This window comes from Mustelus asterias, chromosome 7 (assembly GCF_964213995.1).
Source record: "Mustelus asterias chromosome 7, sMusAst1.hap1.1, whole genome shotgun sequence".
Lineage (NCBI taxonomy): Eukaryota > Metazoa > Chordata > Chondrichthyes > Carcharhiniformes > Triakidae > Mustelus > Mustelus asterias.
Window position 1 is genome coordinate 132,158,707 of NC_135807.1, and position 23,948 is coordinate 132,182,654.

At 44.1% G+C, this 23,948-nt stretch overlaps 1 protein-coding gene across 8 annotated transcripts in view; it reads right to left on the bottom strand.

Annotated features, from left to right (window-relative positions):
* Positions 1–272: 272 nt before the first annotated feature.
* The window catches only part of LOC144495956 (sal-like protein 3), a 76,942-nt gene continuing 53,266 nt past the window's right edge, over positions 273–23,948 (bottom strand). For 5 of the 8 annotated variants that reach the window (XM_078216855.1, XM_078216849.1, XM_078216848.1 and 2 more), the window contains one exon: positions 273–5,245. In XM_078216855.1, the coding sequence (XP_078072981.1) occupies positions 5,217–5,245 (29 nt within the window). In that variant the 3' untranslated portion in view covers positions 273–5,216. Of the gene's footprint in view, positions 5,246–5,360; positions 5,501–23,948 lie in introns of all 8 variants that reach the window. The other 3 variants (XM_078216852.1, XM_078216854.1, XM_078216853.1) reach the window with 3 other exon arrangements.

A 23,948-nucleotide genomic window follows, 5' to 3' on the forward strand; every position in this document is an offset into this window, starting at 1 on the left:
TTGAAATAGTTGGCATGGACCAGTTGGGCCAAAGGGACTGTTTCCATGCTGTATTGTCCTATGACTCTATGGTGGATTTAGATTACAAATCTTTCAATTTCCCAAACATTAAATGCCGCTGTTCAAGATAATAGGGAAAGCCAATCTATGAAATCTATAGCAGTACATTGGTGCATGTGTTTAATATTGGTAGAGGAATCAAAGCGAACTTTTGCAGGAATGGGATTTTGTGATTCGAACCTTCGCTAAAGTGTTACCACTGACATAGGTAGCTCCCCGGAAATTGTCTTTAAAGAGTTATTGCTTCATAAACACAAATTAAATAAGGTACAGCATCTCTATTGTCAAAGTAATGCTCTCGCTCACAAGTTAAGAAATTAACCAACGAACGATTCTCCCATTTTAACCCCCAGCAGGTCATTTAATAATTCACATTTAATAGTTTATTTTAAATTAGGTAACACTTACATCAAGTTCCGTTCAAAAAAAAGGATACTGCAGGGTTAAATACTCTCATTGACAGGTTGTTTAGAAGGACATCATCATAAACCACAAACTTCTATGCCAGTATTCTGGTTTTGAAAATTGACAGGTCAGGAAAGAAAAAAACACTTTTACCTTGCAAATCATATCCTGCATTTTTTTTATTTATTCCATATGACAAAATAGTAACCTAGACTAAGACATCCATTTCAATCAGTAGATGTGTCAAGCCAACAAGGTTTAATAAAAATATTGGATATAGGTAACAATTCCCAACTGGTTCAGGTTGGTTTCCCAGCCCTACATGGTATCGCAGTATAAAAATAGTGTCTCTCTTCACCATGTAGAGAGGAACAACCAGTACCTGAATACAAAAGGGTTCTGTCTACCTACTGCCCTATTTACATTGCTTTAGAAGTCTTAAGTTACAGATCCTTATGGACAGAACACTACATGGTACCAAATGCTAACATTTGGCTAACAAAAATTCACACCAAAAAAATGACACAGATAAATAAAACATTCAACTGCTGAAAATACAGCAACGTTAAGCCACCTTACAACTTGCTTTGTTTCATTTTATTTATGCTCTTGAAAGGTTCCCAAATCGCCCACACTTAGTGCTTCAAAGGTGGAAGTAACACAGGATTGATGCATTGTTCTCACTGTCGGAACAACTCCCCTTGCGGTAAATACAATAGCTTTAATGGGGGGCAAAAAACAGCTCTTCTAGGATCAGTCGTATCTCTTCATGTTGGTTGGTAATGACAAGATGGCTGAAACAACCACCTAAAGTGATTTTTTTAAATATAAATGTTCCTTAAGTGAACCCTAAATTCTTTTTTTCCAATAAGTAGATTGTCCCACTTTCAGTCCATTCAAAATACCCGCCATGCAACTCCACCATGTGATTACCATGTCTTTTGCCCAATCCGTATTGCAATATCTCTTCAAAAACAGTTTCAATACAAATGGAAGTTTTTAACACCACTGTCCACCGTGCTTCCAATGCAAAAAAAATGAGGTAGTACTGTACACGAAACGGTTACTGTTAGTTCAAGTTTTGATTAAGCTCCACCCATCCCAATTTACTAGCTTAATAATAATGTAGATTAAAAACATCGCCAGACTTCTTACTATGGTGCACCATTGACAAATGATCAATGGCTGGGTCACTCTTTTACGATTAAGGACAGTTGTGCTTGATACCCAAAGCATACCGAGAAGACAATTAGCCAGTCTGAATGGATTTTCCAGCGCTTTAAAAAATAAGGAAAGTTTACAACACTTTCATCAAATTCGTAACATATGCCTTCTTATCTTACATTTAATACTCATCTTTAGGCTACGGAAATTTTGTTGTTCAGTTCTAAATTTGCTGTGTTTAAAAAGGTCAAAAAAAAAAGTTTGCACAAATCTCTTTTACTCATCTCAGTCATATCATAAGGTGCAAGGTATTTTACATAGCCCAGCTTCAATACGGACTTCAAATTATACAAATGGGTTTGATGTGAAATTCCTCCAGTCAATAATTTTAATGGGAAAGATCACTGCGAGTGCAAAATGGGACTTCCCACTTTGTGTTTGTGCTGCTATATTTAGTTACATTATTCTCAGGTGGAGTTACACCCTCCTAATGATCAACTGGTACAAAGATCACACTTACAAGGGGGTTTAATGGTGTCAGAAGACCTTTCAGTTACAAAAGGAAGTCTGTATGACTTTGTTTTGCCTTATTTCTGGGTCCTCGTTTTGTCTCATCTGTTATGCCATGCAAAAAGGTTGAAACTCAAAAAGTACTACCATTGCAAGGGCAGCATTATGGTCACCTTTTGGGAAGGGCTTGCTCTCAATCAGAGTAACTGATTGCTCCGTAGCTGAACACGTGCTCAATTCCATGGGTTGGGAACGTAATCATAACAGTTTTATGCTCACGCTTCTCTGCGCCTGGCCACTGCTGACTCTCTGAAAGATGGGCACAGTAATAACAGCAATGGTTGCCGCTGGGAACCGAGCTGTAGTTCAGACTTACTGCCCACATTTGAAGGTGAACGGATGCAAGTGAAGTGGATATCATGTCACTTCAATCAAACGACGTTTCACAGTGTCTGTTCCAGATGTGCTTTTACACTTGACGAGGCCGAATAAGGGTGACAGGTCCAGCTGAAGTGAACCCTAAATCAGCAAGCTTAATGGATTTGAAGCAAAATTCACTCTCTGACTTGTGGTTAATAGTGGCATGCAAATGGGGGAGAAGGGGGCGGGTGGGGGGGGGGGGGCGGTGGTAAAAGTTTCCTAAACTAAAGGGTTCTTTGCTTTCTGCTTGTCCAAAACATGTCAACTCAGAAGGTGAAGGCTCCATGAAGTGTGCAAAATACCGGTGACTCTGCAGAGCAGGGGGGTCAAAAAACATGTGCTCCAGTGTACAAGTGCCCCTGTCTATGGTCACCGAAAAATGGAGCCAAATAGCTACTTGGCATGTGGATTTTAAAAAAAGCATTCCTTTGTGCCTCACGTACTGAGATTCTGCTGCACCAAACACAATGGAAGCAGGATGGTCGAAGTAGGGATTGCCAGAGTAAAATGCCCGTGATTGTAACACTTAAAAGTGGACTTTCATTGGAGAAAATAACAATAAAATATTCCACGTTGCCACTTACTTTAAGGGACAAATAAAATGCCCTGTTAACAATTTCTAACCAATTAAAAAATATAGGACTCTGGTGGATTCAATTCCTTTTGTACAGTTTTAACGCACCCATTAACACGTTTGCATAAATTCCTGTCTGTGCCATTTTAATGTAGATGCTAAGCAGTTTGAAATAATTAAGTTAACATCTACGTTGAAATAGAAGAGAAAGGATTTATTTTAGGAAAATGTTAACTGTGCTAAAAAAAAAGTTGTACATCTATAGGTGCTTTTATTGAAAAAAAAGCACACATTATGTGATGCAAGTAAGTTTTTAAACTGTGTGAGTTCCATGGCATCAAATGTATCCTAAATGGACTCCTGACTCCCCCCACCACCACCCATGCCATTTAATAACATAGTAATAAACATGTACCAGTTGATCACTTAAATATATTAGTTATTAAAAGAGAGTAGCAGGCACCATCGCTAAGAGGGAACCGTCACTTTGTTTTTCACTAATGGATCCATGAAAATAACATTTAACACAGAAATGTTAAAATATAACTGGCTAAAATTTGCTGGGAGGACGGAAATACTATCTTTCAAGATTAAATTAAGAAGTACTGCAGTATACACACGATTTTCGACAGTTTAAGTAACAAAGAGGGTGTGTTCTCTCTCTGCAACTGAAATTGGAAGTGAATACATTTAGATTCAGTCCCAGTTTAGATTTTTTAAAGTTCATTTAATGGAGGATTTCACTTGTTCAAACAACTTCCCTCTCTTGTTGGAAATACATATCTGACCTATAAGGGCTAAATAGCAGCTTCTTTAAAACAGTTTAAAATTTTTCAACAAAAAAAAAAGGTCACAATGGCATTCAGTTGGATTTGGGAAAAATAAAGAAAAATTGACAACTCTACAAGTTTCCATAGGTGAGAGAGCTTCCAGACATCATCATGTATCTGGCTACAATTTAAAAACATGTAGATATATATAATATATATGCATATACCTTGCATATAATTCTGCCAATACCAAAATTGAGGGTGGGGCTGGATACTTTTTCTGACCCGCATAATCTTGACAGTATAAATAGTACAGACAAGCACAATTTTTTTTCTTATAGTTTACATCTCTGGGGACACAAAAAAAAATTACCTTTTTTTTCTTTTTAAAGAGCAGGATATCTTATAAAGGAAAACAAAATTATAATTTCAAGTTTCTACTTCATTTGAAGACAATTAGCACACTTGTCCAGCCACACTCCAGTCAGTTTATGGTTTCCAGGCCCTTAGCGACTCCACTCACAGTATCGTTGTCAAGGAACTAAATGAGAGCAGTGGCCCCACCCAGTCCCCAATCCACCAAACAGTTCATCTGCTCATGGTAATCAAGGGTCTATTAATTTTATGAACGCACAATTTTCTTTTTAGTTTTGAAGTACTTTTCTGTAAAATTTACGATTGAAACAAGTAGTACCATGCAAATCTTGCAAGACAACTCAAACCATAGCCAGAATATGGAACTCTCATGATTCTGGGTATGAGTAAAGGAGCAAGAAAACACCAACAACTGAGTATTTGGAGTTGAAGTCATATCTTAACAACTATTGAAGGTATGCTCCAAAAACTGTACATTATATGGTACAAGATTCAAAATGGTCCATGTGTTACTTGTGTTTAAGAGTGCCATGTTTTAGTTAATGCCAATTTCTTTGTTATCTTCGATAAATCTAGCGAATGGCCGATTTGCTCCTCCTTCTGTGCTTGGTTTCTCCAGCCCAGCGACAGGCGGACTGCTGCCTGGGCGAACCCTGTCCATTCCGCTGGTTGCGTTAGTTAAAGCCGGGATACCACTGCCCCCCAGGCTAACGGGGAGCTGAGGAATGCCTCCATTCTGTATAACAGAAATCTCGTTATTTTTCAAGGCTAGACCATTCGTAATGGCAGCAGCGTACTGGTTCCAGAATGTTGCGTCAACATTCATCGCCCGAGCTGCCAAATCCTTTTGAAAGATCTCTGAGAACTTCATAGCATCACCACCTAGTAAAGCCATTGGGTTCTCCACTGACAGACGACGCCCTCGTCTTGCCGGAGCGTTATTCCACATATGCGTTCCCATGTGAACCTAACGGGAAACATAAAACAGCAACAAAAACAAAATGGCATTGTTAAAAGGAATATATCTTCAAACACAATACATTTTTTGATATGCAATTTTTTTTTTGTTTTATTTCCATTACCCCACTATCATAAACATCTGCACAGACTCGCTTTAAGGGTTTCGTTCCGCAGGGAAATCTTGGAACAGTGGAGTGTGCCAAATGGAATTCTGAAATAGAAGCATAAAATGCTGGAAATGCATAGCAAGGCCAATCAGCATCTGAAAGAGAAAGATATGTTAACATTTCGGATGCGACCTTTGAACATTAATCAATGTTTTCACCTTTCAGAGGCTTAACAACCTGATTAGCATTTCCAGCATTTTATTTCTGTTTCTGATTCAAGGGGAGGCTATTTCTGATTTAAGGTGAGGTGATGGCCTAGTGGTATTGCCGCTAGTCTATTAATCCAGCAACTGAGCTAATGTTCTGGGGATCCGGGTTCGAATCCCGTCACAGCAGATGGTGGAATTTGAATTCAATAAAAAATATTTGGAATTACGAATCTACTGATGATCCTGAAACCACTGTCGATTGTTGGAAAAACCCATTTGGCTCACTAATGTACTTTAGGGAAGGAAATCTGCCATCCTTACCCGGTCTGGCCTACATGTGACCCCAGAGCCACAGCAATGTGGTTGACTCTCAACTGCCCTCCAAGGACAGCTAAGGATGGGCAATAAATGCTGGCCAGCCAGCGATGCCTATTTCCCGTGAATGAATAAAATAAATTCCAGTTTTTGTACATAAACCCACAAATTCAATTTTTCTTTATTTGCAATCACTCATAATATTAACGTCCTTCATTATCACATCTTAAAATTAAACTAAATATTTGAAGTATGATTGCAGTTTACACTTCTTGATTGAAAATTTACAATTCAAAAGGTCTGATTAGTCAAATCTTTTAGCGCCAAATTTCTACTTTCCTTTGCTATTTATATCGCCTCATTTGGATTATTGAACAAGTCAAAACTTAGTCATATGGTGCCTTTAATGTGGAAAAACATTCCAAAGTGTTTCATAGAGGCTAATAAGAAAAAAAAATGTGCCCAGCCAATGGAGGAGATGTCAGGAGAGGCGGCCCAATGTGTGGCCAAAGAGGTGGCGATCTTGTGGCAGGGACTGAAAATAATTACTTCAGTGCCTCTAACTTGATGCACTGGAGTGTCAACTAAGAATGAATGTTGGACAAGTAATGAGACAACACAGTGAGGGTGGAGGAGTTGAGGGAGGTAAGTGGAGTGCTAGGGCCAAGTGTCCTCATGAACGGAAGCCACCTCATATCTACAAGGGATCTTGGCGAGAGTCAACACAGCAGATTTTCGACTTGGCACCCAGGTGTAAATCTGGTTTTGTGCACTGGTTTCAAAAAAGTTTATTTATTAGTCACAAGTAGGCTTACATTAATGCTGCAATGAAGTTAATGTGAAAATCTCCTAGTCACCAGACTCCGCGCCTGTTCGGGTACACTGAGGGAGAATTTAGCACGGTCAATTCACCTAACCAGCATGTTTTTCGGACTGTGGGGGGAAACCGGAGCACCCGGAGGAAACCCACGCAGACACGGGGAGAACGTGCAGACTCCACACAGACAGTGACCCAAGCTGGGAATCGAATTCGAGTCCCTGGCATTGTGAGGCAGCAGTGCTAACCACTGTGCCACCGTGCCGCCCGTTGCATGAACTGCCTGATTGCATTTCCAAACGAAAATGGGAAACAGGTTCTGAAAACAGAAATTGAGAAAAGTAATGGGTTTCCGTAATGATGATCAGTTTCACGACTGGCTGGCAAATTGAAGATCTACCCCAGCATGGAGACGAGGAATAGGCGAGGAGTCAAGGACAGATACGTGGATGATTTTGCAGGTACATGAGCTGGAAGAGAGACTACTGCTGGAGATGCAGTGGGAACAACCAGGGAGGCATGGGTAAAATCAAGTGACACAGCCCCACAATTTGTCTAGTGCAAAAATACTTTGAATTATGAGAAGTCAACTATATTTAATTTTGTACAACCATCCCCATGATAGTGTTCATGGATAAATGGATCTTACTGCCCTGCTTACTGCACAGCCAGGGTCAATTTGTGGTAACTAGTCTCCCAGCACAGATTTGAGAAGTTGGCACAAAGAATTTAAAATTGTTATCCTTGTTTTCAAATCCTTCCATGACCGTGCCCTTTCCCCATCTCTTTAACCCCCTTCCAGCCATACATCCATCCAAATTCTCTGCAATCCTTCCCATTCTGGCTTCGTGCACATCCGCAATTGTCATCACTTCACGATTGGTGGCCGTGAATTCAGATGCCGGGGCCTCAAGATTTGCAGCTCCCTCCCTAAAAACTCTTCACCTCTCTATGCCCCTTTAATACCTACAACTTTGACTAGGTCTTTTGGCCACCTGTGCTAACCATCTCCTTGGTTGGCAGAGTGTCAAACTTTGTTTGATAATGATCCTATGAGATGCCTCGGCATGTTTTACCACATTAAAGTAAATGTAATTTTTGTTTATTTATTAGTGTCACAAGTAGGCTTACATTAAAACTGCAATGAAGTTACTGTGAAAATCCCCCAGTCACCACATTCAGGCATCTGTTCGGGTACACTGAGGGAGAATATAGCATGGCCAATCTACCTTCTTCTTGCAAGTCAGCATAATCAACATGCATTGGCCCAACTATCCATCTGTTTGCAATCTCCAGTCCATCCTCCTGTCAAACTAGACCTGGTAGGAGTGGAGACTCCCAAGATATACCCACCTACTTTCCGATGACGGTATTTTGTTACATTATGCATAAAAAGTTACTCCTGTTTCTCCGCTGGGCTTGTGTTTAAGTGGCTTATTGTTTTAAGGCCACAGAGTTGAAAAGAAACACTGCCAATGGTCACCCAGAGTTCAACTGTTGCCTGGCCAAGGAATTTTGCAAATTGGAATGCGCTTGCCCATTTCATTTTTGCATCTCAGTCACCAGATTTGTAAGCCTGCTTTGAATCAGCGGCAAAGTTCATTAACTGAAGTGGGACGTCTGTGGTTCAGAGAAAAATAATTTTATTCCAAGAAAATGCTGGGGCAGGATTTTACATTGCCCTCAAGGCAGGTTCTGAGGTTGGTCGGGGGGGGGGGGGGGGGGGGGGGGAAGGAGAGGAGAAGAGTGTAAAATTGATTGACTGGGAAACCCCCTGGGAACCTGCCTGCCCAAACACAGGTGCAATTTTATGTTTGGGAGAGCAAGGCCTTGGGTGTGACTACCACCCAATCACCTATTAAGGCCACTTAAGTGCCCATTTAATGGCCAGTTAAGGGTCTTATGCCGCCCAGCCTCAATCTTCAGGGAGCGGGTACGGGTGAGTGGGAATGTGACATTTACATTTTCCCCATTTCTGGCAGGAACGGGACAGGGCGCCTCACCTTGAAGAACCCCTCAGAATTGGGGTGCCCTTCTCTCTGGGACATTGGAGCTCCAGGACTCCCCTACCCCCTCGGCCTAACTCCTGACAGTGCGACTTCCTACCACCCCACCCCCCTCCCCCCTTGACCAACCACGGGATTTCCCTACCCGTCTGGCCCCGGGACCCCTGGGGTTTACCTTTTAAAACATTTGTAACTTAGTTCCAGGCAGAGCACTGGAATACCACATCTGGCCACCACAACGCTGTGCCTGGCCAGGTTAAAGAACTCTCTGATTGGTCGACAGCTCTCACAGGCGGAATGTCCAACCAAAGGGCGGACGGAAATTCCGCCAATCAAAACTCAAGTGAGTGGGAGTTTGAGAGTCGGCGACTGTCCGTTAGGTGTCGACTCTTGGGATGACAAGAACTGATTGCTCACCATCCTTAACTTTCTATCCTAAAGTTTCTGAAGTAAAAATAGGGGCAAAATCTTCTGACCCTGTCATGATGGAGGTGGGGCTGGAAAATCTGGCGAGCTGTTCCAAAACTCCATGGACTTCGGCAGGTCATAAAATTCTGCCCCTCGATGTCAGAGTCACCTTGCTATACTTGTAATATTCTTTGTTTTTCAGACAAGACGTTCTGTTTTGGCAAATCACCGTATTTCTTTGTTAACTGCAAGGTTTTGTCGTTAAGACATTTTATGAATTAAGACAAAGACATTCTGACTGTGGCATTTGAATTCCAATGGGTATGGTCTTCTCAGTCTGCTAAAGGTAATTGGGAATAAGACAGTTTTGGGGCTTTGGGAACTCTTGAACAGGGTTCACTGAGGAGGAACATTAGGCAAATTTGGACAAAGTTTTGAACTGATACCAGAAGGTAGGAGTACAGTTTAGGTACACCTAAAAAGAGAAAGGTGCACCTTCCTAGCAGGCGAGGTGGCTTATCTTAGTTATCAAGTCAATGCTCAGGGGGGTTATACCTCATGGAGGACAAAGTGAGAATGATTAAAGAGGCAGCAGCCTCTAGGAACACCTCAGAACTCAGATCCTTGGGAAAACTCCAGACTATCCTTTAGATGGTCAACTATTATGGGCAGTTCCCCCCAAATCTATCTGGCACCGTTCCATACACTGTTAAAGAAGCGCCAGAGATGGTGTTGGAAAACACCACAAAAAAGAGGTTTTTAACCAAATTAAGCAGGAATTTCAGTCAACATGTTCATTAGTGCATTTTGACCCCTCTAAGAAGATAGTACTTACATCTGATGCATCATTATATGGGGTTGGGCTGTGTTATCCCACACAATGGGTGAAAGGTCTGAGAGACCCATCGGAAATGTATCAAGAACCCTGTCAGATATGGAAAGAGGATACTTGCAGAGAGAAGAAGTAGGCCTCGCTGTTATCTATGGCATCAAGAAGATTCATCAATACATTTATGAGACATTTTACTATCATCACAGACCATGAGCCGCTTTTAGGGCTTTTCAAGGAGGACAAGGCAATTCCACTAATTGCTTGTGCTAGAATACAGAGACGGCTCTGTTCTTGTTAGCTTATGAATATATCTTTGAACATGGGCCAGGGACTGACAGAACCAATGCAGTTACCTCCCGTTACCCAAAAGCACACCACCTCCTCTAGTCCCGCAAGGGATTAAAATGGCTTTCTAGATTCTTTATCTGTAACAGCACAACAAATTAAATACTGGACTAATAGAGACTCACTGTTATTTAAAATTAAACACATGATGCTGCACGGATGGTGGAATGAGAGAGCTTCCGAGGAAGAATGAGCTCAGTTGTGAGGATAGTGTGATCCTTCAGGGAGTGAGAGTGGTTGTCCCCATTCCAGGAGGAGAATTATCGCCTGAAGAATTGCACAGTGCCCACCCGGGCACTGTAATGAAGATGAAAATGTGAGTGAGAAGAGCCAGGAGGGGACATGAGAAGTCTTTGGCAGGTAGGATCAAGGAAAACCCTAAAGCTTTCTAAAGGTATGTCAGGAGTAAAAGAATGACTAGGGTAAGATTAGGGCCCCCGTCAAGGACAGTAGTGGGAAGTTGTGCGTGGAGTCTGAAGAGATAGGAGAGGCACTAAATGAATATTTTTCGTCGGTATTCACACAGGAGAGGGACAGTGTTGTCGAGGGGAGTACTGAGATACAGGCTGTTGGACTGGACGGGATTGAGGTTCATAAGGAGAAGGTGTTAGCAATTCTGGAAAGGGTAAAAATAGATAAGTCCCCTGGGCCGGATGGGATTTATCCTAGGATTCTCTGGGAGATTGCAGAGCCTTTGGCTTTGATCTTTGTGTCGCTATTGTCTACAGGAACAGTGCAGAAGACTGGAGAATAGCAAATGTTGTCCCCTTGTTCAAGAAGGGGAGTAGGGACAACCCTGGTAATTATAGACTGGTGAGCCTTACTTCTGTTGTGGGCAAAGTTTTGGAAAGGATTATAAGAGATAGGATTTAAAATCATCTAGAAAGGAATAATTTGATTAGGGATAGTCAGCACGGTTTTGTGAAGGGTAGGTCGTGCCTCACAAACCTTATTGAGTTCTTTGAGAGGGTGACCAAATAGGTGGATGAGGGTAAAGCGGTTGATGTGGTGTATATGGATTTCAGCAAAGCGTTTGACAAAGTTCCCCATGGTAAGCTATTGCAGAAAATACAGATGCATGGGATTGAGGGTGATTTAGCGATTTGGATCAGGAATTGGCTAGCTGTAAGAAAACAGAGGGTGGTGGTTGATGGGAAATGTTCATCCTGGAGTTCAGTTACTAGTGGTGTACCGCAAGGATCTGTTTTGGGGCCACTGCTGTTTGTCATTTTTATAAATGACCTGGATGAGGGCGTAGAAGGATGGATTAGTAAATTTGCGGATGACACTAAAGTCGGTGGAGTTGTAGACAGTGCGGAGGGAAGTGGCAGGTTACAGAGGGACATAAATAAGTTGCAGAGCTGGGCTGAGAGGTGGCAAAAGGAGTTTAATGCGGAAAAGTGTGAGGTGATTCACTTTGGAAGGAGTAACAGGAATACAGAGTATTGGGCTAATGGTAAGATACTTGGTAGTGTGGATGAACAGAGAGATCTCGGTGTCCATGTGCATAGATCCCTGAAAGTTAGCACCCAGGTTGATAGGGTTGTTAAGAAGGCTAACGGTGTGTTAGCTTTTATTGGTAGAGGGATTGAGTTTCGGAGCCATGAGGTCATGCTGCAATTGTACAAAACTCTGGTGCGGCTGCACTTGCCTACAGTTCTGGTCGCTGCATTATAGGAAAGATGTAGAAGCGTTGGAAAGGGTGCAGAGAAGATTTACCAGGAATTTGCCTGGTATGGTGGGAAGATCGTATGAGGAAAGGCTGAGGGACTTGAGGCTGTTTTCGTTAGAAAGAAGAAGGTTAAGAGGTGACTTAATAGAGGCATACAAGATGATCAGAGGATTAGATAGAGTGGACAGTGAGACCCTTTTTCCTCGGATGGTGATGGCTAACATGAGGAGACATAGCTTTAAATTGAGGGGTGATAGATATAGGACAGATGTCAGAGGTAGGTTCTTTACTCAGAGAGTAGTAAGGGCGTGGAATGCCCTGCCTGCAGCAGTAGTGGACTCGTCAACATTAAGAACATTCAAATGGTTATTGGATAAACATATGGATGATATTGGATTAGTGTAGATTAGTGGGGCTTTAGATTGGTTTCACTGGTCGGCGCAACATCGAGGGCCGAAGGGCCTGTACTGTGCTGTAATGTTCTATGTAATGTGTTCTATGTTCTATGTATCTGGTGGCCTTGCATCAATGCTGATATAGAAAGGGTTGTCAAACAGAATGACCAGTGCCAGTAAAAGGTACCAGCTACAGTCCCCTTGCACCCATGGGAATGGCCAGGTCAGTCACAGGTAAGAGTTCACGTGGATTATGTTGGCTCATTCATGGGCTTGATGTTTCTTTTGTGAGTGGACACTCATCTGAAATGGATGGAGGCATTCAAAATAAGGTTCACAACTGCATATGTCATGAGAAATTGCACCAATCTTTCTTGACCCAGGACATACCAGAAGCACTTGTCTCAGACAATGGAACGACAAGTATCAAATTTGAAAAGTTCATGACATCTAATGATGTAAAACATATCCGAGCTGTATCATATCACCCCTCTAGATTGGCTGAACATGTAGTTCAGACTTTCAAGACTGGTATGAAGAAGCAACCATCTACATCACTAGAAACCAAGATAGCACGGTTCCTGTTGGCCTACAAACCACCCCACACACCACCACCAGAATAGCTCCAGCTGAGCTGCTGATAGGATGATGCTTGAGAACCAGGTTGAGCCTGATGGTTCCAAATTTGGTGGGGAGTGGGGAAACCAGACAGGGTTGTCAGAAGAGGAGCCGTGGTTCCTCAGAAGTAGAACAAGCATTTGCGATAGATGATCCAGTCTTCGTGAAGAATCTGGGAAGTGACGAAATTGGGTCTCAGGAGCTGTGGTGGCCAGGACGGGACTGCTCTCTTATGAGGTGAAAATGCAGGACAAGTTAGTGAAGAAACACTTTGATCCTTTGACGAGGCTGGAGCCATCCTAAAAGCCAGTGTTATTGCTTGACCAATCGTGCCAGCAAATAGTATTGTTGTTTGTCTAAGGGATGAAGTGGCTGATCAGCCAATGGCAGGACACAGTGCTGCTCCCACTGAAACTGAGCGAATGGTGAGACGTGAGGCACAGATTCCAGAACAGAGTCCGAGTGATGCAAGTCCAACCCAATCTACCTCTACAGTCGAACCTCAACCAGTTGAGCTACGCTCAAGATCGCTATCATCTTGGTACAAAGCATGGGCTTTTGCAGCCAGAGTAGGAGCTAGAGCTTGAAGTGTTAACATCGTGAAAGTACTCTGTATATTTATCTGCTTGTAAATAAACCTTTATAATTCATTCTACTATGTGGTGTTCACCAATCCTTGCAATTACTACAGGACATATATAAGAATGCATTTGGAAACACTTTTTAAAAGGAGGGTTGCTAGTCTCATTTGGGTTGAAAATAGAAATGTCTAAAGCGCTACTTGTGCAAACATGGGCGACACGGTGGTTAGCACTGCTGCCTCACAGCACCAGGGACCCAGGTTCGATTCCCGGCTTGGGTCACTGTCTGTATAGAATCCGCACATTCTCCCCATGTCTGCGTGGGTTTCCCCCGGGCTCTCCAGTTTCCTCCCACAGCGCTGGTTAGGTGCATTGACCATGCTAAATTCTCCCGCAGTGTACCTGAACAGGCGCCAGAGTGTGGAGTCTAGGGGCTTTTCACAGTAACTTCATTGCAGTGTTAATGTAAGCCTACTTGTGACACTAATAAATAAACTTTAATCCAATAAAGTTAAACTGAGAACAAGTTGATAATGAAGATATGGATTGGTGAGCCAACATAATGGGGACATCCTGAATTTAGAAGGCTTTCTGGAGAAAACAAATTGCAAAATATATCTGAAAGATTGTTACGTTAACAGAATGATCTGCACTTATATCATGCCTTGTCCTATCGCTCAGAGATGTTGCAAAGTGGGACAGACACAATGGGCGAGATTTTACGGCTTCGCCCGAGCGAGACCGGAAATTCCCCCCCCGAGGTCAATGGATATTTCTGTTGTTGGACCCTCGCCCGCTCCAATTGCGTGGTGGGTGAGGTGGTAGAGTTCTGGCCAATGTGAAACATTTCCTCAGGGCTTAGCAACTTTGGAGAAAATCCTGTTTTCCTGTACGCAAGGGTTCCCAATCAATGTCTGCTAAAACTATAGTGGCAGAAGCCTTGAAGGAACATGTGGCAATCAATTACTTTAAAGAGTCATGACTGCTGTTTGTTGGAGAAATTAGGGCCATTTGGTCGCGCACAAGTTTCCACAAATGACGTAGAGATAAATGACCAGTTAATCTGTTTCAGACAGTGCTAATTGAGAAAATAGTTGCCCAGGACACTGGAAGAACTTTCTGCTCTTCCTCAAATAGTGCAATAAGATCTTTAACATCCACTTATCCAGAGACTCCTGTCTCTCAAACTACTAAATGTAGAGTCATAGGCTGGAATTTTACCGTCCCGCCCACCACGGGAATTGGAGCAGGCGAGGGGCAAACCATGGAAATGACCATTGACCGTGGGTGGGATTTTATGGTTTCGGGACGAGCGAGACTGTAAAATTCCACCCATAGAGTCAGTTATTGGACAGAAGGAGACTATTTGGCTCATTGAACCCATGCTGGCTCCCTGTGGAACATGGGGAGTGGGGGCAGGGGGGGTGGCGGTGGGGGCGTCGCCATCGGCGGGACTGGAAGATCCCACCGGTGGGAAGGGCCAGAGAATATGGCTCAATGCGTCTATTTATGAAGGCCAAGATCCCATATGCTTTCCTAACCATTCTCTCAACATGTCCTGCCAACTTCAAACATCGAAGAACATGCACTCCCAGGTGTCTCTGTTCCTGCATACATTTTGGAATTGTTCCATTAAGTCCATACTGCCCTTCCATATCCCTTCTGCTAAGATGCATCAACTGAAATTGTTTTTAGTATTAAATTTCATCTGCCACTGGTCTGTCCATTCTGCTGGTCTATCAATGTCGTGTTACAGGCAATCTGTATCATCCTTGCTGCTTGTCACTCCTTCAAATTTGTTGTCACTGGAAAATCTTCAAACTTTGCTCCATGTTCCATGATCCAAGTTACTTGTATACAGCAAACATTGGAGCGGGCCCAGCACTCACCCCTAGGGAACACCACTGTCTGTCAACCGCCAGTCCTAAAAAGAGCCATCTACCATGACTTGCTACTCTTCGTCCTTAAGCCAGTTTTCTTTTATCCACTTGCACACTGGCCTTCCTACTCCATAAGCCTCAATTCTGTCAACCAGCCTTTGATGTGGTATCTTGTCAAATGCTTCCTTAAATTCCACATCCACCACATTCCCTTAATCAACTTCTTCTGTTACTTCCTCAAAAGAGTCAGTTAGATTAGTCAAGCATGATCTGTGTTTTACAAATCCACCTGGGCTCTCTCCAATTAACTCAAACCTTTCCAAGTTCCAGTTGACATTTTTTCCCTGATTAAGGATTCCAAAACCTTACCCACCCCTCGGGCCGGATTTTCCACCTGCGCTCGACCCAAGGCCAGAAAATCCTGCCCAACGTCAACAGTCTTTTGCATCGTCCGTGTCCTGCCTGCTACAATTCTCGTGGTGGGCGGGCCTGGAAATTCCGCCCTTCATGTTAGATTAACTGGCTCTATTGCTAGGACTGTCCTCGCACTCTTGAATAAAGGTGTCACATTTACCAGTCTCCAGTCCTCCAGCACCTCACCCATTTCTCAGGAAGCTTGAAAATTTAAGGCAAGCCCTTCTGCTATCTCCACCCCCACTTCCTTCAGCAACTTTTGATGCAAGTTCACAACAAGTGACTAATCTGCCCTAAGCATAGCCAGCCTTACCCTTTCAATTTTCACACCATCCATTGCCTCCACGAGAGATATTGTCAGGGTCCTTCCTTAGTGAATGCTGATACAAAGTACTCATTAAGTATTCTAACCTTGCTCTGCACATCTGAGCATATATCAGCCTCCTTGTCCCTAATAGGACCCATTCCACCTCTAACTTCCTCTTATCACATGCAATAGTTCTTGCATATCTCTGTGACTATCCAGCATATCTGTCCCTCTATCTCTCTCTGTATTTCCAGGTATATAGCATAATTGTATCTTTTTTGCTTCTCAACTCTAACCAAATGGACTCTGTCCTTGGCCCTCAAAGAAATCTTCTCTTTTTAATATTACAATGTCTTCCATAATCATTACTGCCACCCCACTTCCCTTTATTCATTTTCTACCTTTTCTGAATAGAATCCTACAGTGTAAAAGGAGGCCATTTAGCCCATCGGTTCTGCACCAACCACAATCCAACCCAGGCCCTATCCCCATACATTTACCCTAGCTAGTCCTCCTGACACTAAGGGGTAATTCAGCATGGCCAATCCATCTAACCCGCACACCTTTGGACTGTGGGAGGAAACTGGAGCACCCGGAGGAAACCCACACAGACACGGGGAGAACATGCAAACTCCATACAGATAGTCACCCAAGCCAGGAATTAAACCCGGGTCCCTGGTGCTGTGAGGCAGCGGTGCTAACCAATGAGCCACCGTGCCACCCCTGTATGCTTTATATACTTGTATATTGTGCCCAATCCTCATCGTTTTGAAGCCAGGTTTCCATTATTACCATTACATCATATGCCTAGACTGCGGTTTGTGCTTGGAGCTCACCAACATTCATCATGCTTTGTGTGATTATGTACATGCATTATAAACAGGTTTTTGCTATTCTGTACTCATTCATAGTTTGCTCCTATCTAATACGGTAACTCCCTTTTTTAGTACTGTCTAACACTCTCACTTTATGGACCGTATTCTTTTCTTTTTACCTACGCTGGTGCTTATCACCTGCCAAATTAGTTTAAACCCTTCCCACAAGGACATTGTTCCCAGTCCGGTTGTGGTGCAACCCATCCCTTTTCAGCAGGTGCCTTCTGTCCCAAAACTGGTCCCAATGTGCCAAGGATCTGAAGCCCTCCCGCTTGCACCATACTTTAAGCCATGCATTCCTTTTTCTACTCTGGCACTGGGAGTAATCCAGAGATTACTCCCCTCGAGGTCCACTTTTTAACTTCCTCCCTAGCTGACCTTAGATGCTCAATGCCTTCCCTCTCTCTGTCATTGGCACCGACAAGCACCACAACTTCTGGCTCACTCATTTCCCCCTGTAGAATACTCTTCCCCCCCTCTATGTAAGGGCCTTTACCATGGTACCAGGGTGGCACACACCATGTAAGACTCTGATGACAGTTAAAGAAATGGCTGTCTGTCTCCCCAACAATGGAACTCCTGCACCAACCGCATTTCTACGCTTTGCTCTTCCCTCCTGTACAATCCTGTGCCCATAGATGCAAAGGTCTGGGCTGCACTCCTTCAAGGTATTGACAGTCCGAGTTATCTCTAATACTGAGAGTTACGTCCTAAAGACTCCTGTGTTACCTGCCTCTTCCTATTCTTCTGATTGGCCAACTATTTTCTATGCTGACCTCTCACCTCCTGGAATGTATGCCCTTCCTCGATGCTCTGCAGTGACTGCACTGACAATTAACAATGCTAATTGGTTGGTCAACTTTGACCTGGTCATTCAAACTTGAATTGGCATCTGCAATTTTTAAGATTTAACAAGATACTCATGTTGATGTAGAGATGAACACACGACCAAAAATTAACAATAGTCAAAACACCGATCCTTTGAACGGATCTGTGCAAAGATTCTGTGAACGTTGAGCCGATCAAAGCCCTCCCTGTTCAGCAATGCTGTGTGTTCCAGAGGTGGATTTACAGTTCGTGGGACCCTGCCTTCATTTCTGGGCCCCCCTTCACCCCCCATCTCACAACCCTCACAGCCACCCGCCACCCCTCACTCTCTCATTCTCACAATCTTACTCACCTCGCTCATCTGGTCTTCAAGGCAGCCTCCTGTCCCACTCGCCATCTCCTCGTGTCTAAGGCTTGATTCGGGGCCTCGCGCCTCGCTGTTGCTGGCCTGCCCTTGGCCCTGGGTTGAGTTGCCTGCTCTCCTCGCTTGTGGCTGACCTCACCTCGTGGTGGCTTTCAGCACCTTGCACCTCGCAGTTGCTGGCCTGCCCTCGGCCCTGAGTCAAGTCTCCTGCTCGCCTCGCCTGCTGCTTCCCTCAGTGGCTGACCTCACCCTGTGGCGGCGCTCGGCGCCTCGCTGTTGCTACTCTACTCAGGGTAGAGTCGCAAACCTGCTCGCCATTTGCAAAAACGGTAAAACCTCCGCAGCCTCTGCCTCTCCCTCTGTGCCTGGTTGCCTCTCTTTATTCCTCACGCGTGCCTCCGGTTAACCACTTGGCACAGTTTGGACCAGTATTTTCCCGCTCTTTCAGACTCACCAATCGGAGTCTGATCTCACTCTGCATTGCCAGTTGATAGGCTCAACACGTATAATGAGTCCATCAGCATATGCGGAGTAAGATCAGGCTCTGATTGGATGCCCAGTGCATCGGCTGGCACAGAGTCTCCCCATTGACCAGGGTCCTGCGCCTGGGCACAGTGGGTGAAATTTTCCCGTCCCACCCGCCACAGGAATCGTAGCTGGCGGGACACGGACCATGCAAAGGTCTGTTGACCCCGGGCGGGGTTTTCCAGCCTTGGGGGCGAGCGCGGCTGGAAAATCCCACCCAATGTATTCCACTGTAAATCCACCTCTGGTGTGTTCCCAGTTCGAGTGTGAAGCGACAATTGTAAATTTAAGGCCTTTGCTACAACGAATGCCTGACACACGCGGTTCTATAATTCAATCAGCAACAACTGCAAGTTATGGACCTGCTGGCTATTCATTTAAAGAAACGCTGCACAACAATAACAAAAGCTTATTTTGGCCCACAGTGAGGCAGGGAAGCATTAGGACAAAGAAAAAGCATCGTTAAAAATGACAATTGACTTAAGCTAAGTATCCAATAACTGATCTCAGGGCTGACGGTCCAGAGAGAGAAATAAAACAGCGGTGGGGATCCCTCTCTTTTTCAGTGGTCCCTGTTGGATACAGCAACACGTGGATGTCAAATGAGGAAAGGGCTAACTGGGGTGCGATGATTTGTATATTGCGGTTCAATAGACTGGTGACACTCCAGATTCAACCGTGAAAAGTGCAGGTAAAACAAACACCATTTGTTAGTTTAACACTTCAGTTCAAGAACAAGAGTTGTAGGTTACTCCAACTGGGAGCAATTTTCATTTCCTTACTCTTTTTGAAGGGCATTACTTTTTTTTAACTGGAAGCAGGAGTCAGTCTCGTGGGGCAGATTGTTCAGAAAAAAAAAGCCTGGTGTGTAAGGATCACCAGGGTACAGTGCTTAAGGGGACGTGTGAGCTGGTAAAGGAAGTTGACTGCTTCTGTCCTGATTACATATTGGGCTGGCTCCTGAACAGACAGGCAATGCTCCCCAGGCAATCCAATGCACTCAGACGCCCAACAGGAAAAGCACCCCCTGAAGTCAACCTCTGAGCGAATGTCGCCTCCCGTGCATTTAGTCCTGTATTGCACACCAGCCCCCGTTCGACATATTCACAACAACTGGGATCCAAATATGTTTAGTTTGTTCCGAAAAATGCGCACATGAAAGGACGTACCTTTAAAAATATGTCAGCAGGAATTCTCCAACCTCGCCCCCGGCTGGGATTCTCCAGTCCTGCTGCTGAGAACAGGGATTTGGCTGAGCGCCAAATTCTCCATTCTCGCTGGCAGTGGTAGCGAGTCCGGAGAATTCCGGCTGTAGTTACATCTATGAACCCCCTCCAGTCTTTGATTTGTTTTTGCATTCCCCGACAGTATGTAATTGTACTCTGCTGAAAAACGTCAGTTACCATTGTAGATAACAATTGTGGACCAATTACTAATCGGAAAATCCAAATTCCCAACTCAAAACTACTTAGGAGGAACAACACCAAGTTATTTCTGAATTCCACAATGTTTATTTCTTCAGAAACGTTAAATATGAAAACTGGGAAAGAGATTGTGCGTAGCTGGGCGGAGCAGGATGAATTTAAATGACCGGATCTTAATAGGATGTTCGATGATGCTGCTGATCTTTCCCTCTCCTTTCTCCCCGATCTGACTTTGTGCTTCGAACGGACAGATCAGCAACAATGTCAAAACATGCAAGCTGTACTTTCTAAGGATTGTCGCCACTGGGGGGGAAATTTTATCCTAACTCAACCTGTCCAGTGAGGACAATTTTACCCTCACGCATCGGGTGGGAATGGACGGGATCAGGCAGAACACAAATCTTCACCCAATTCTATGGGGTGCTTTTTGACCTATCCCACCAGTTGGGAGATAGACTGATTTGGGCGCAACATTGGTTTCACACCTGCCCAGTTTTAATCCCCATTAAAGTCAACAGGTGGATTGGCTGGGGCGAAAAATGAGCATTCCTCCTGGTCCCATGGCTTTCCCACCTGGTGGCTTAGTTTGAAATGATTCCCACTCTCTTGTGAATCCAGACCATCCAGTGTGAGAAGAGGACACACAAGTGCTTTAAGCATTATTCACACTTGGAAGCACTACTTAGAATCATAGAATCCTACAATACAGAAGGAGGCCACTCAGCCCATCAAGTCTGTACCGACCACAATCCAACCCAGGCCGTATCCCTGTAACGCCACACATTTACCCTGCTAATCCTCCTGATACTAGGATCAATTTAGCATGGCCAATCAACCTAACCCACACACTTTTGGACTGTGGGAAGAAACCGGAGCAGCCGGAGGAAATCCAGGCAGACACGGGGAGAACGTGCAAACTCCATGCAGACAGTCACCCGAGGCCGGAATTGAACCTGGGACCTTGGAGCTGTGAGGCAGCAATGCTAACCACTGTGCCACTGTGCCGTGCTTGGAGGTTCTTTGTTTCCAGTTGGGCTAAAGATGTGGTGGGGGTAGCGGGTGTGGGGAATAAAATTTGTCTTGGGCAGAATTGTGTCTGCTGCTTTTTACACGTCATACCTCCGACTGCAGTTCCAACTGCAATTGAACTCTTCAGGGCACCTCACCATCATGGATGCAACTGAGTTTGGCCGTGAAAATCAAACAGGACTGGTTCCACATTATTTAATGACATGGATCAGCACTGAATCTATCCATCAGGCTGGATTTTATGGGGCAAGTGGTCCTCACTCTCCTTAGCTAAAGGACACAGGTTTAAGGTGCTGGGGGGTAGGTACAGGGGAAATGTTAGGGGGAAGTTTTTCACACAGAGGGTGGTGGGCGAGTGGAATCGACTGCCGTCAGTGGTGGTGGAGGCAAACTCAATAGGGTCTTTTAAGAGACTCCTGGATGAGTACATGGGACTTAATAGGATGGAGGGTTATAGGTAGGCCTAAAAGGTAGGGATATGTTCGGCACAACTTGTAGGGCCAAAGGGCCTGTTTTGTGCTGTAGTTTTCTATGTTTCTATGTTAGTGGGGTGTCCACCTTGGGGATGAATGGCTGCTCCCTGTCAGTCAATTGGCCATTACCAGGTTGGAGGCGGGGTTTCTATCCTTTAGGGGTACAAGAAGTTTCACCTCAGAGAGCTTCCGGCCAATAGGGTGGCTGGAAGCTCTCCCAGCAAAACCAGGAGGGAGTGATGCCCACTGCTGGGACTACAGGCAGCCCCTGGCAGCAATTGTCGCTGGATTCAGACACCAAGCTAAGTGGTGGGACTTCACCAGGGTTAGGCTGGCAGGCCCTGGTGACTCAAGCCAATGAGAGGGTAAAGTGGAATGAGGGTGGGGGTTGGTACGGGGTGGTGGTACAGGTTTGTGTCTCCAATGGGCACAGGGGACCCCGCAAAGGAGGTAGCCACCCCCTTGTCTGACCCCAGCCAGTGGAGCTTCCACATGTCGGGGGTCTTCCCCTGCTGTGGGTAAACAGTGATGGAGGCAGGGTGAAGCCATTAGGTGGTCATTAACTGGCAGGGTGCGCAGGCTCCCCTTCCCTCCGTTCCCCGTAAAAATGTCATACAGACTGGGGTGGGTGTGAAGGTGGCAGGAAGGCCACACACTACATTTTACCAACCCCCTCTCTCTCCCCCTCTCTCAACCCCGCTGGTGGGGGGAAGGTAAAATACAGCCCATGGTAACAGAACAATAAGTTCATTTATTCGTGTCACAAATAGGCTTACATTAACACTGCAGTGAAGGCACTGTGAAAATCCCCTAGTCGTCACACTCCAGCGCCTGTTCGGGTACACTGAGGGAGAATTTAGCATGGGCAATGCACCTAACCAGCACGTCTTTCAGACTGTGGGAGGAAACTGGAGCACCCGGAGGAAACCCACGCAGACACAGGGCGAATGTTCAGACTCTGCACAGACAGTGACCCAAGCGGGAAGTGAACCAGAGTCTCTGGTGCTGTGAGGCAGCAGTGCTAACCACCGTGCTGCCTCTATAGCGGGGGAGTACGGGACTATTATGTAGTGCACCTTTACAATAATACCATCGCTGTCCAGTCCAAAAACAAACTTCAAATTATATCAATGAGCTACAAATGTGAATTTGTGACAAGCTGATAGTGACGGCTTTAATAAGCTAAGAGATTCCAGGTTTAACTCTTGTAAACTCATATCTACCATTCATTCTAAAGAGTGGGGTTTAAGATGAAGAGCTGACAAGGGGCAGAACGCTGAATTTTGGTAATAGCATCTGAGAAGGAAAGGAATGTTAAATGCAATCTTACACAGCATGCAGACATTCAGTTTCACAGGTTTGGTTCTAATTCACGAGAACAAAACAAATTTAAGGAAGTAAAGGATTTGCTGAAAGAGAAATATCAACTCTGCCCATTTTATTGCTGTGTGGCACTTTTAAGATTGACAGTTCTCAATTGCCAATGATCATCATTGTCTATACAGTAAATGCATAAAATATGAGCAAAGACAGTTTAAAGTTATTTTGTGTTCAGTTTTATTAACTGCATGGCTCAGGTTGTATATTATCAGGTTTTTAGTTGAGGCTGTATATTCCATAATAATCAGCTCTTGATAAGTTTTAGATTCACTCAGTTAAATATACTCACAACTATACTATGGAGCATTCAAATGTTTGAACAGTAGCATGGATTCCTCATTTATGGTATTTTGTATATATGGTACCCTTCTTGAAATTTCAGAACACAAAGAGTTGCCACTTGCTTCATCCCAGGAGAAACATATGTCTCAGAAATCTGCAGCTTTGTCGGAGCAATGTGCAAAATTTGGAATATATAGCTTAAACAAGGTTTGCTAAGGCTCTCACAGTGGTTGAGATGCATCCCAAATTTCTAGGTTTATCTAAGCTGACCTTTTAAAGGTGCGAGCCCGTCCCACTCACTGATTTTGTAGTGAGGTATTTTCGAGAGGTCTATGCTGGTCAGATACATTCCAGTGACAAATTAAATGACAAAAGCAGATAGGCTTGAATGAACCAAATGGGGGCATATTATACGATTTGAGGGGTAACAAAAAATGAATTCTGTAAGATGATCAGGTCTTTCAGTGGCCAAGGTCAAACCTCTTTCTTTTTAAGTCTTAAAATAATACTTATCCACATATGCAATGCATTATTAAATTAGATTGATCACTTCTTTATCATTTTTATCAGGTCAAATATTCCTGCATTTTGCTAAATGATTTTTTGGCTTATATTTTAGGTTTT